At 45.8% G+C, this 13,802-nt stretch overlaps 1 protein-coding gene across 4 annotated transcripts in view; it reads left to right on the forward strand.

Annotated features, from left to right (window-relative positions):
* C4H6orf89 (chromosome 4 C6orf89 homolog) overlaps positions 1–13,802 on the forward strand; it is a 31,896-nt gene that overhangs the window by 12,122 nt on the left and 5,972 nt on the right. For all 4 annotated transcript variants that reach the window (XM_030561235.1, XM_030561233.1, XM_030561234.1 and 1 more), the window contains exons 4-7: positions 10,183–10,337; positions 10,682–10,821; positions 12,382–12,508; positions 13,525–13,648. In XM_030561235.1, the coding sequence (XP_030417095.1) occupies positions 10,183–10,337; positions 10,682–10,821; positions 12,382–12,508; positions 13,525–13,648 (546 nt within the window). The remainder of the gene's footprint in view (positions 1–10,182; positions 10,338–10,681; positions 10,822–12,381; positions 12,509–13,524; positions 13,649–13,802) is intronic.

Below are 13,802 nucleotides of genomic sequence, written 5' to 3' on the forward strand. Positions count from 1 at the left end.
TTATGCTAATATTACCTGCTGTCGGGTCCACTAAATGCTCTCCTCTACATGCTTTGCAACTGCATTTTATTTGGTGTGAAGGCAGCCACACTGAGGTGAAACAAACAAGTCCTGAATCATTGCTTCTGTGGTTAAAATAATCTTCCGTGGTGGTTCTGCCACGAAATTGAAAGAAATGCCCATGTTGGCAGGAGGAGCTACCCTTATCTAGGGCCTGATCCTGACTGAGCATCCTCTACCCTGATTTAAATCAATGGGATCTGCAGGTGCTGAGCACTTCTGAAAATCAGGCCCAAGACATCTCATGCTGAGCACACAAAAACTGCAGCATATAAGGTCAGAGACTGCTTGTGAAAACATTAGCCCATGTGACTCCCCGGCCCCCAGAGGGGAGTAGGTGTTGGAGGTGAGATTAGAATTTGGAAGTTCCTGGTTCCCAGTCCTATGCTCAGACTACCAGGCCATCTAGATCGGAGGAGTCTAAAAATGTATTAAAATAGAGTATTCATGAAACTGATCAAAAATTAGCCTTGCCACAGTTGTCATGTTTAAGCAACAAAATGTAACTGAAGTGTGGTTATAATGTTACAGAGCTCCTCTCTGGTGCTGTTGAGTGCTAAGTGTGGGACAGATCACAGAGGGAGTGGTTAGCTGGCCCTGAACAGCTGGGAGAAAGTACAACAGCAATGTTTGTCTTTTGGCTGGCCACCTCCAGTTTTGCTTGAGGCTTATTTGGCTCCCAACCATGTTCCAGCTTCCCTGTGAGCTTAACCCTTTCCAGAGCAGCCTTTGCTGGGCCAGCCACCCACAGATGAGTATGTCTATAGGATTTATATGGCTCTGATTACTGTAACATCAGAGCACCTCACAATCTTTAACGTATTGGTCCTCACAGCCCCCTGTGAGATAGGGCAGTGTTATCATTATCCCATTTTACAGATGGAGGACTGAGGCATTGAGGGTATATCAGTACTACAAGGGCTACAGTATTGTACCACTGACTGTAGCGTAGACACTTGATACAGCACTGAAAGGGGATTTTCCGTAAATCCATCCCCTTTGAGAGGCAGTAACTAGGTTGATGGTGCCATGTGATAAAACGACCTAGCAGCATTTACACCGAGACTTAGGTCAGCTTAACTGTGTCTCTCAGGGGCATGAATTTTTCTGGTGGAGCAGGAACCGAACCTGGGTCTCCCATGCCAGCGCACTGACCACTGGACCGGCCTTCCTTTTTACCATCAACCACAAACCTTGGTGACAGACAGATGATGATTTTTGTTCGCTTCCCAGCAAAAAGCACTTCTGCCTAATGGGGCACTCGGCTTTTGCACCGACTTCGCTATGCCCCAGGACTCCCTCTGAATCCTGTTGCTGCTGCAAGCTCATGAGACATAATAGCAGACACATGTGTTGGCTCATGTTTTTAAAAATAAAAAAGGAAAAGAAGTCAGGCTGGCTTTGCAGTGAAGGGTGGTGTAGAGAGAGACTTTGTATTTTTCAGCTTTACTTTGGCCCTCATTCAAGCAGTGGGGTTGTTTATTTGAAATAGCTGACGGTAAACTAACGCCTCATTATTTTGGGATTGTGGAATGCAGAAAACTTGCTATATTTTTACATTTGGAAGACTCCAGTATCTTTCCCATTCCCTGGCTCCCTCCTCCGCCCCACTCCCCCTGCCCTCGTATGTTTGTTAGCAAAGGTTTCTGGGGGAAGCACAGATGTGCTACACCTGTGAATGATACCTGCCTCACAGGGCTATTGTGAAGCTTCATGTGTATGTTGTGATCCTTGGATGGAAGCAGCTGTAGAATTGCAAAGTGGTGGTGCAGTTTTCCTGTCCGAGTTGTGCTGGGAGTCAGCGTTGTGTATGCTGCCTTACAGGGCATCTGCTCATAGCTGGAGGTGTAGGGTGGAGTGGATTTCTTAAAGAGTTTTTCAGCCACCAGAACTTTTATCTTTCAACGAACAGATTAGCTGCTGCAGAATTGCCCTGCTTATTCTGATCACTTGTTTACATGAATTGTGAATCTGACCATTCAAATGAAGTTGGAGATTTTATTTCCCCATTTTCAGCTGGATCAGAATGATTATTCAGTCCCTCTAGCTATGAGTGAAAGATGTTCTTTGACCAGCCACTTGCCCGTTGGTGAAATGCATGACTTTGACCCATGAGACATTGACCCAATTGACCCAGAACGAACCGTAGGCTATTTTGTTAGCAGATTTCCCTTGGCAGATGCTTTCCACCAGCTTTGAAGGTTGTTGAGCTATATCCAAATTACCCAGAGGTAATGATGAGGATTGTGAGCACTAGGCAGCGGCCATCTCTTTGTTCTGTTTGTACGGTGCCTAGTCTGGGTCCATGCCTGAGTCCCTTAGGTGCTACCACAATATAAAACAGAACCTGGCACACGTGGGGAGAGGTTCCCTTAGGTGGACGCATTCTCCTCTCCTCCCCCCCAATGCTGGCACACGCCCAGGGGAATGGGAGCAGGGCTCAGACACCACCTGAGAGGCAAGCCCCTCCCCATACCCCTGCTCACATGAGGGGTGCAGTGAGATGGGCTCAGATGCCCCTAGAGAAGTAGGGGAACCCCAGGTCCCAGTACACACACAAGGGGAGAATGTGGGGCTGAATGGCATCTCTGCCCCCATTCTCCCTTAGTTCCTCTGACACTCACCCTCTTGTCCCCTTCCCAGTGTCCCTCCTTCGACCCCTTCAGCCTCCCCAGAATCCTCCCTCCCTGCCAGCAAGCTTTACACATCTCATTTCTTTACTTTGATTACATTCCCCCAAAATGAACCCCCCCCCACGACACAGCCAGATTTTAGCAATGTGCTTTCCCACCCTTTCCAGATTTCTGACTGAGATGAGACTTGACCTGATGCTGGCTGGGTAAGTTCTTCGGGATCAGAGGCTTACTACTTAGCCCCTCAAGCTATCCAGCTGCCATGAAAGTTTTCCACCTACAAATCCTATTAGCCTTGCTGTCTGCACATGCTCAGTGATCTGTTTGGTGCTTGACCCTTACTCCAGAGCCCAATGGGAGAGCCAAATTCTTGCTAACAACATTCTGAATTTTGTTCCCCCACCAAGGACTCGTGGGTACCATGCGCTCTGGGGGTAGCCCTCAAATGAGTGAGACCCTTGTGTCAGGATCAGATCCAAGGTTTGATCCTTAGGTCTGGGCAAAAAAACATTGGCAGAATATACCTTTTCAGAAGCTGTTTATTTGGGGTGAGGGAGCTGTATCTTTGGAACCCTTTGGTCAAGTGATCTCAAATTTGGATCACTACCCATTCCCCACACGAAGCATCTGGATTTTAGAGCACTAAGAAGAGCCTTTCATAGAATCATAGACTATCAGGGTTGGAAGGGACCTCAGGAGGTCATCTAGTCCAACCCCCTGCTCAAAGCAGGACCAATCCCCAGATGGATTTTTGCCCCAAATTCCTAAATGGCCCCCTCAAGGATTGAACTCACAACCCTGGATTTAGCAGGCCAATGATCAAACCACTGAGCTATCCCTCCCTCCTTCCTTTTGTTTAAACAGAAATTACCTTTCAGTCTTAACTGTAGTGCAGCTAGTGCTCCATTGTAATAATAAACACTCCTGTGAAAATAGACCTTTCTGAACTCATCTGATGTCTACCGCACCAACTTGGTCTCATTCTGACTTTATATTATAAATGACTGAATTAATTTTTAGCCTAGTTTAAAAATCATTTTATTTATGGAGGAAGGATAGTCCTCCATAAATAAAGATGCGATTTCGGGCCCTAGCTTGGTCACTGTCTTGCTGTGTGATTTTGAGCAAAGTGCTTCGTCTCTGTGCTCTTAGTTTCCACAGCTGTAAAAAAGGGATGATCATCGCTTCCTTCCTCAGAGACTAAATTGCATTAATTAATTAATATCTGTAAAGTGCTTTGAGATTCTTAGGTAGCAGACTTTTCACAGAGTCAGATTAGAGGATCTTACAGTTACGAAGTGCTTGTCATCCCGATGGATCCCAAAGCATTTTGCAAGCTGAATCATTGGGTATACGATGTAGAAACTGCAGTAGAGATAGCAGAAAAAAAATGTACACAATACAAATAGGTGAGTGAGCCACACGAGGGGGCGTAGAGGTTAGAAGTCGGCAGTGGTGGCTAACCTGGCCGTTGGCTGGTCGTTTCTTAGGCTACGTCCAGACTACCCGCCGTATCAGCGGGTTAAAATCGATTGCTCGGGGATCGATATATCGCGTCTAATCTAGACGCGATATATCGATCCCCAAGCGCGCTTATATCGATTCCGGAACTCCATCAACCCCAACGGAGCTCTGGAATCGACAGGGAGAGCCGCGAACATCGATCCCGCGCGGTGTGGACGGGTGAGTAATCCGATCTTAGATATTCGACTTCAGCTACGTTATTCACGTAGCTGAAGTTGCGTATCTAAGATCGATTTCCCCCCTGTAGTGTGGACCAGTCCTTAGAGGCAAGCACAGATGGAAGATGAGATGACGATGACTCTGGAATGGAGGCTAAAGGCAGTTAAGTGCTGTCAGGGCTGGCTAGAGGAACTGAGAGCCTTTGTTTAGCCGTGCTCAATCTTGGCCCAGAAATGGGGTGTCTAGCAACACCAAGATGAGGCCTGCATCCTTCTGCAGATTTAATGAAGCTGTTTTTTAACTCTGTATTTTGTCCAGATAAAGGATTCTGGTCATAGGCATGAAGACAGGTTTCTGTGACTTTGGCCACATATTCTTTTGCTGTCATGGCAGTAGTGGTTCATTTAGAACAAAGACTTTACTTTTAGGTTAAGGGCTCCGTTCTGCACATCCCTACTTCCAGAAGGGCTTTTTAAACTAGCAGAAAATGACATGACATAAGCTCCCGGGCTGAAAGTTGAAGCAACTGGAAACATGGAGTGCATGTGTAACAGTGAGGGCAATTGACCATTGGAATAATTAGGGATGCAGTTGGAGTCTTCATCCCTTGCAGTCTTTAAATCAAGATCAGATGCCTTCCCCAAGGATCTGTTCTAGCTCAGCGGCAAGTTATTGGGCTCAGTGCAGGAATTAAAAATCCTCTGCAGGGGGACACACTAGATGACCATAATGGCTCTTTTGGCCTTAGTCTAGGGAAATAGACCCTCTTTCTTGTTATGTCTCCCATTGACGTCCATAAAAGTACTTGTGAAATAGGCCTGCAAATGGGAGTAAGGAGTTCTTGGGTCTCAGGCAATCATCAGAAATTGGAGACCCTCTCAGAAATTTGTTGGACTGTTCAAAATATTCCCCATTGTGCAGGGGTCTCATTAAAGCCATTTTGAAAGGCCTGTGGTTTAAGCAGCTGTATAGCAGTACGCAGATGTTGTTATGGAAGGATCAGCAGATGTCCATTTCAATCGCATCTAGTGCACCTAAAATCTGAATAGATAAATCATCCCCTGGCTCTCAAAGCAACAGAATAGATGAGTCATTTTGCCATGCTTGTAGGGGTCCACCTGAAGCCTGAATTCACCTTTGAGTAGTCTTGGGTTAAAATTAGTCACGCTTATTCCACAGCTGATTTGGAACCTAGATCTCTGATGCTTATTTGTCAACCCACCCAGATTTCCACTGCTCTGGTACTGTCTGACAATGCAGCTCACATCCTGTGAGGAAGCTGCAGCATTGGGTGGTGGTTATTGAAAACTGACCAGCACAATAGACTTAGAAGGAAAAACAAAAATTAAGCACACAGACCCAGCATATAGACCAGCACTCTTTAAGGGCCTGATCCAAAGCACATTGAAATCAATGAAAAGACTCCTGTGGAACCAAGATCAGGTGGGTTTAGTGCTATTACTGTTTAAGACTTCCTAGGACTTATTCAGAGAGAGGAGGCAGGAAACCCAGAAGAAAATGTGTCTGAAATCAGGTTGGGAGGCTTCTTTGCTTGACTGTCTCACTGCTGTGTCTGCTTGGTGCAGGGAGCTTTTTTCCATTAAGCATGAATGATGGTGGCCGTCCCTTTCTCTAAAGGCAGCATCTAGAATAGTGACTGCAAAAAAGCTGGGACCTGATCTAAAGCCCATTGAAGTCACTGGGCCTTTTCCCATTGCCTTTGAAGCAGGCTTTCTGATGCAGAGAACTCATCTTCGGTCCACCTAATAAACTGCCAGTAGTTTGCCTAAAGGAGCTTTTCTGAGTCTTGGGTGCTTTGTGGCCCTTGTGGAAGCTTGTAGAGGCCAACTGGCTCTGAGGTTAGCCAGTGAACTGTCAGCTCTTTAAAAGTTTTGATACACATAAAACGTTGCATTCTGAAGCGCTTAAGTATCTGAGCTCTAAGCTGCCTTTGCTTCCACAAGCATAACATTTTCAGCAGAGTCAGGGACTGCCCCTAGCTCTCCGCATCATGGCGCTACAGAACTTTACAGGGTCCCTGAACTAGATTTCTGGCCTTGTCTCAGCCTGCTGCTGTTGACTGATGTTAAACCACAACACGGTGCCTTGACTAAGGAGAACAAGTTGGTACTGAGGCCTCACTCTTTCCGTGTGAGTGGGTCGCCGTTGACTTCATTGGGGTTCTACACAGGCACGAGGGTGGACTCGGACAGATCCAATTGCAGGAGCAGTGCCCAAGCTTGTTAAGAACCTTTTAGTTTCAAGTCCAGCTGTGTTGCACACAAGCCCTTATTGGCTTCGGCATTCATGTGCATCTGCCGGTTTAAAGACCGTTGCATTCCTTGGTGAGGAGAGGGCCAGATACTGAGATATTTTGTGGAAATGTAAAAGAGGGTGGGGCGGTCATTTAAACTGATTATAATTTGAACTACTTGTTCTATCATGGAAATGTTGACCCAAAATCCCTCTTACATTAATTACAGTAACATTCAAAAAGAAGTTGTTACTGCATCTGTGTGTTTGCATTAGCAGTAGCATATAAGAGCCCTGTTGCGCTAGGTGCTGTACAATTACAGAACAAAAAGACAGTCGGTGCCCTGGAGACCTAAGTTTAAGACAAGACAGGTGGTGGATACCACATGCAGGCAGGAGAGAGTGATGTGAGAATGAGGCAATATTGGTCAGCATGATAGGCTGTGGTTACCGCACAGCAGTTGCCTTCCTGTGAAAAGCGAGTGCGCTGTATAAAATACAGCAGAGGAGGGAAGGGTAGTTGCAGCTAGACCATTGCCTCTGCAAGGTATATGTGTAGTAGGACATATCAATACAGCAGCCACTCCCACTCGTCCCGGGAATAATTACGCACACATGCAGCTTTAAGTTTGCAATGGAGCTTGATATAATCGCAGCCCTATGGTAACAGTCTGTCCTTTTTGTATGAAGGTGCATTCTGTTAAATCTACAAACAGATCACACACCCAGTGTGCTTCACTTAAAACCCCAATGATCCCCCAGGGTGGCTGGACAGAGTCATAATCTGAAAGGAATGTAGGCGTCTAATCGAAATGGAGAACAAATATTTTGTGAAGTGCCTGCTCCAATCCCTTGTGTGCTCTTACAGGCGTGTTGTCCTCCTTTCTACATGCAGTCTACGAGCCTTTCATCACTCCCTCCTTTCTTAGCAAGGCCTGGCCCTCCTCTCCAGTCACACTTCTCATGCAGGTCACATGCATTCTGATGCGCAGACTAACACCCTCAACGATAAATCTAAAAGATTAATTAAAAACAAACCAACCCAGCCCCACTGGCAGCACTGGGAATACATCTCGAATGCTTTCTAGATGGCTTATTCATGGCAAAAATAAATAACCTCTTCAGTCGGGCAACTGAGAATGCAAATATCCCGTGCTAATTCAAAAGAGAAATTGGGCTCTGGACTGGAGAGCTGATTAACATACAATCATGCAGGCTACTGCGCTCTCATCTCGTATAGAATTTCAGCAGACCGATTGGCTACAACACCCTCGGACAGTGTTTAGAGGCATTCAAAATAAACAGATTATTTTAATGTACCTTGCTTTATTGTGAATTGCCGTTGTCTAGTCCCAAGATACGTTTTATTATTCTCTGCCCATACTAATGGCGACCGCAGTTACTCCGATGAGATCGTTCAGGTCTTTGTTTCCCATCAGCGACCAGATGGGTTTTTAAATTCACACTCCCTACTGCTGACAAAACAAAGATTTTCCTTTTCTCTTTTGTAAGCTGGGAGGATGGGAACAGCCCATTGAAGTGGCTGCTTCTTCTGTCTGTTAAAATATCATGCATGTGGAGGGGTGGAATTGACCTTTTGCTGGGAATAAAAATGTTACACTTTCATATCTTTTTAACCAAAAATTGTGTGTTTTCCAGTGAGAAACATGAATTCTATCCTGATCCTTCTTAGTCCATATATCAGCAGTAATATGTGAAATGCACTATTCAAGCCTTACAGATTCCCACAAAATAAAGAATTGAAGCCTGGGACCTGCATGAATTAAAAAAAATAAATAAAATCGTTCCAAATAACCCTCCCATATTGTTATCCCTCAATGAACCTTAAACCTCCTTGACTGTTGGCAAGGAGAGGAGCTAAGGTAGGGGAAATACATCTAATGCTTTCTCATCGTATGATGCCCACCAGATATAACCTGTTACATGTAATAACTCCAATGTTCATTCACATTTGGGAGCTGCTTATTTTTATTGATTTTAGTATTAAGAAAGTCTCCAATTGTTTGGTTGCATGTTCAGTAGAAACACTTAGGCTATGAGCTTCAAAGCCATCTGAAGGAGTTGGGTATCCAGTTCCTGGCCATCCCAACCCTCCAGGTGACTTGGAAAATCACAGCTTAAAGGCCCTTATGGCATGTCCGGATTAAAGCGTAGGCACTGTAAGCCCATACCTGGGATCTCAGCTGCTGGAATTACATGAGATGAGAATCTCAGCGTTGGTTACAAATGTTTCCAGCCCTCTTGGATGCAAAGAAAGACTTGAAAATGTGATCTGAGTGTTACTAATGTCTGTCTGAGTCTGCAGGTGGCATGAAACAATAGCTCCAAGAGACTGGCTCCATTTGGCTTCTCTCTGAAATGTGCTAGCACCCCAAGGAGGGGTCAGGGCCACAGGCTGGGAGCAGGTCTATGGGGTACCATGTGAGCTGTGTGTAGGGCTCTGTTTTGCTTTAACTCAGCCCTGCCTGCTCCTGCAATCTGAGGTGTGTGGGCCATCCCCTGCACCCACATGGAGTGCTGTTGACTTCACTGGGACTCCATGAAGGTATAAATAAGGGTCTCCCTGTACAGATCAGATTGTATAATCAGGACCGTAGCTTTTACCAGCAGAGACCCTGATCCTACAATTTACATATGTGGACCCCTGAACATTGTGGTCAGTCATTACCTCTTCTGTGCCCGTTTATCCATCCAAAGTAGCTTGGATCATCCCCATAACTCAGACTCCTTTCTGGCAGGGATTGACTAAGAGTTCAGCACCCAAATTGATCTTTTTAAAAAAAAATTACATAACCAGATAGAAATAAAAATGTTGATGATTTAAAAGAATACATTTCAGCAGAGTGTCTATCTTGTTTAAATCCAAACCATTCCCTTGCAAGCCCCGCAACCAAGTCCTAGCGGCACTGTGCTACTGTATAATTGAAACTGGCTTAGGGACACAAGTGGCACCTGCCCAAGCTGAGTGCCAGGTAAAAAGCAAATAGGCAGCTGAGGTTGTGAAAAGCGAAAGATTTTGATAGTCTAAGGTGGTGGTAATGACACCAGTAAGGACATTTTAAACCTGGCGACTTAGTTTTGTCTTCTGGATGTCTTTTAAACGGAAGAGCAATCCAAACATTTTCTTTGTGGATTTGTTTCAGTTTAGTCACACAATAATAAAGGCCCATCAGATTTCCTCAAAACTTCTGTAGTAATGGCATAACCTAGCCCGCGTGCCTCACACTTTTACAGACAAATGGAAATTTCCATAAAGCTCTTCCATGCACAGCCCCAGGACCCTGTCTCCAAAAACATCAATTCACTGCCTTTTCTAACACCAGAGGAAAAAGAGTCTATTAAAAGCAACATTGATTACTCCAACAAAGCTTGCCCGATTAATTATTCTTAATAGCTAATAAACCTTAGATGCCATCAGTAACCTGACAATACTTTGTGTTGGGTTTAGAGATAACGAGTTTATAATCTGGATTCCGTTACCTTTCCATTTGACTCATCTCGATATAAAGCTTGATGTTTCTTTTTCCTCCAGAGTGCCATGACTGGTGGGGACTAGATTGCAGGCAGAATGGTTCTGAGATTCCTGCCAACTGCTCTTGCTGCGCTGCCATTCAAAGCCTCCAGGTAGTGACTGACCTAGGACAATTATCAGAAAACCTCCAGAGGCCTCAGCCCCTCTTAATCAAGGTAATGCATATGTTTTTAATGCCAGAAGGGAGGGTTGTGATCATATAGTCTAACCACCTGCATAAAACAGATCAGAGAACCACTCCCCATGTTATCTGCATTAAGCCCATCATTTCTGTTTAAGCTACAGCAGCTCTTATAGAAAGACATCCAGTCTTGAAGACTTAAAGTGATTGAGATCCCACCACATCCCTAGGTGAATTGTTCCAATGGTTAATTGCTCTTCCTGTTAAAATGCAAAGCCGAGATGGCCGCGCCTGTTTGATGTGATGGCCGGAAGTGGAAATGGGAGAGAAAATAGGCCAGGTTAATGCTGCTGATCTTTCTCTTTTGCTGTTATTAAGACAGGGCAGCATCTGTCTTATGATGAACTGAAGCATTTTCAGTCCCAGTACCCGGAATTGACAGAGATCACAATAGAAGAGAATTCAGCTGAACTCTGGCGCTGCCTTCCAAGACAGATGTTTCCATTTGCCTTCCCATGGTGAGTTGAGAGAAAACACATGGAAATTGTATGCCACCCTTTTCCAGGGGTGCCCAAGCTTTGCCGAGTTCAGAAACGTATTGATGACTTCTCAGAAGCCTGAGGGTTGCACCTGATTGGCAGAGACAAGATAGGAGCAGAATTTAGCCCACCATTGCTCCTAATGGAAATGCAGTCCATGGAGACTGCTGGCCTCAATGTGGAATGCTGCATCCTGGGACTCTGTGTGCTGTTCCTCACAGTAAAGATCAGGCTGAACTTGGGTCGCATGGTACAATTTCTTGGGCATAATCTGATCTCAGTCCGAAGGAAACCATCTATGTTCCAGATATAACTGTGTGGAGTCTTGAAGTGTGACGGGGGCCTCAGCTTGTGTTGACCATGTCTGTGAGCTGTGTTAAAGCGCTACACTTGTCCAAGGCTTTGACACAGTGAGGGAGCGTGATAGGGTCCCATGTAGGGGCAATACCATACTTTTACAAACACCATTCCACTCTGCTTATCCAGACTTCATAGAATATCAGGGTTGGAGGGGACCTCAGGAAGTCATCTAGTCTATCCCCCTGATCAAAGCAGGACCAATCCCCGGACAGATTTTTGCCCCAGATCCCTAAATGACTCCCTCAAGGATTGAACTCACAGCCCTGGGTTTAGCAGGCCAATGCTCAAGCCACTGAACTATCCCTCCCCCCAAGGTCATGGGACCTTTCTCAGAAAGGGGCAGAGGAAGGGAGTGTGAGCAAGCTCAGGGAAGGGTGTGATGCATCTATGCTTTGGTTAATGCTTAGTGGGATTCTTTTTGCAGAAAACACAGTGTTCCCTTATCGATCAAGAGTGATGTTATGATGAGTGATTTGGCTGCAGGCTACAGAAGGATTAATCATGTTAGTCCACCAGGCAGAGATTTAAAAATAACACCCCCCACTCTGCCAAACTATCTTGTCCTCACTGGCCTAGTGAATAGACTTGGATACCCTAAACCTTACATGTGTGGTTTCAGTAGCTCTGAACTTGTGGACTTTTTGTTCTGTGTTTGTACAGCACCTAGCGCAATGGGATCCTGGCCCAGGACTGCGGCTCCTAGGCGCTACCTCTACACAGATAGATAGTTAATAATAGTGCAGGGTGGATTCTCCCCATTTTGATAATGATTTTATTTGATTAACGACTTAGAACAGCTTTTTCTAAGGGAACGTAGGGAAGGGAACTCCTTAGACATCTCTGATGAAGAATGAAGCCTTTTTCCCCCGGCTCATCATATCCGATCTCCTGTTCAAAGATGCATCACTGTATAAGGGAATGGTGTGACCAGGGCACAGGCCGAGGAGCTGGGGAATCATAAATTCTAATCCCAACTCGGACAATGACTCTGTGGAAGCAAGAGCCTACACCTGGCTGTGCCTCAGTTTCCCCATCTATAAAATGGGATTAATAATAATATGTAGCTGCCAACCTCACGGATGTCGGGGATAAATGTTTGTGAAGACCTTTGTCATTGGACAGAGGCTATATAAGTTCTAAGTATTATCATAAAGTGATTTTTTTTTAAATGTTTTATAGGTACAAAGCCCTGAATAAAACTCAGATTCTCCAGGAACTTTTCCCTGCCTTTTCTTTGCTGGCGTTCCCAAAGGCAATCTCCCTGGAAAGCTGCTTTCTCATTCGCAACCCAGAGTTAGGGAATAAGGTGAGAAATCCATCACGGGGATGCTTTCCTCTTTTGTGTAGGTACATGACTGGCTTCGACACAGGGAAATCACCCATGTTCAGAGAGTCAGTGTAAGCCCTATGCACCACATGTACCAGGACGTGCTCACATGTGGCTTGGGCTGTACACTGGTGCTCTGCACAGGAATACATTTCTCCCACTAGTGCAATCAACTGCTTTTCCCAAGCACACTGGGAAATGGAGATTCTTGTCTGATGGTTCAAGCATGGGGAAAGCAAGTTGGGATGGGTGGGTTTTGTTTCGGCTTCTGTCCTGCCTCACTGTGACTTTGGGGGCCAGTCATTTGACTGCTCTGTGCCTCAGTTTCCCTATTTGTAAGATAAGGATCTGACTTGGGGTCTGTCTACCCTGCAGTTAAAAACGTGCGGCTGGCCTGTGCCAACTGGTTCAATTGCAGTGTAGGTATTCAGGCTTACCCTGTAGCCCAGTTTCTAGGATCCTAAAGGGGGGAGGGTCCCAGAGCTTGGCTGCAGCCTAAGCCCAAATGTCTACACCGCGGTGAAACAGCCGCAAGCCTGAGTCAGCCAGCACAGGCCAGCTGGTAGTGTCTAACTGCAGTGTAGACACACCTATAGCTACTTAGGAGGAGGATTGTGAAGTTGGTTTAATGCAGTAGCTCCCAACCATTTTTTTTGTTGGCACAGATCAGTGATGGGTGCTCCTGGGCACATCCCCTTACTCTGGGCCTCTGCCCCATTCTCTCTCCCACCTCGGGGCCCATTTTTCCTCCTCCTCTTCTTGTGTGTTTTTCTTTTAGTGCGGAGGAGTGGTGGGGCTGTGCTGCTTTGTATAGCTGAACAGGGGGCATCAGCAGCTTTCAGGGTCTTGGGTTTGGTATGATTTCATATTGATAACCCCGTAATAAATAGTCCTTTAACATCAGCCACTGGCCTGGTTGAGTCATGCCCTGAAAGGACAGGAAGAGTTTTTGAAGCTCCTTCATCTATATCTTTCCTCCTTCCTATCTGTTACAGACCCACAGACTGCACAGCATGTTTGCTGTTGGAAGTGGCCAGCTAACCCTGAATATTGCACCTTCCGCTGAGTGCAGAGGACACTGCAGGACTCTGTTAGTGGAGTTGGAAGCTGGGGATTTCGGTGAGTTCCAGTGCTGCAGTGCGTAGACCTAGGAGATTCCCTCCCGAAGCAGGGCCAGGCACCTGTTCCCGGTTGTGTCTTGTACCAAGTGCCTCTAACAGAGATGAGCATCTCTACTTCCAGCATCAAATAATTGCACCCAACCAACTGTGCC

Source organism: Gopherus evgoodei, chromosome 4, assembly GCF_007399415.2.
Source record: "Gopherus evgoodei ecotype Sinaloan lineage chromosome 4, rGopEvg1_v1.p, whole genome shotgun sequence".
In the NCBI taxonomy this organism is placed as follows: Eukaryota; Metazoa; Chordata; order Testudines; family Testudinidae; genus Gopherus; species Gopherus evgoodei.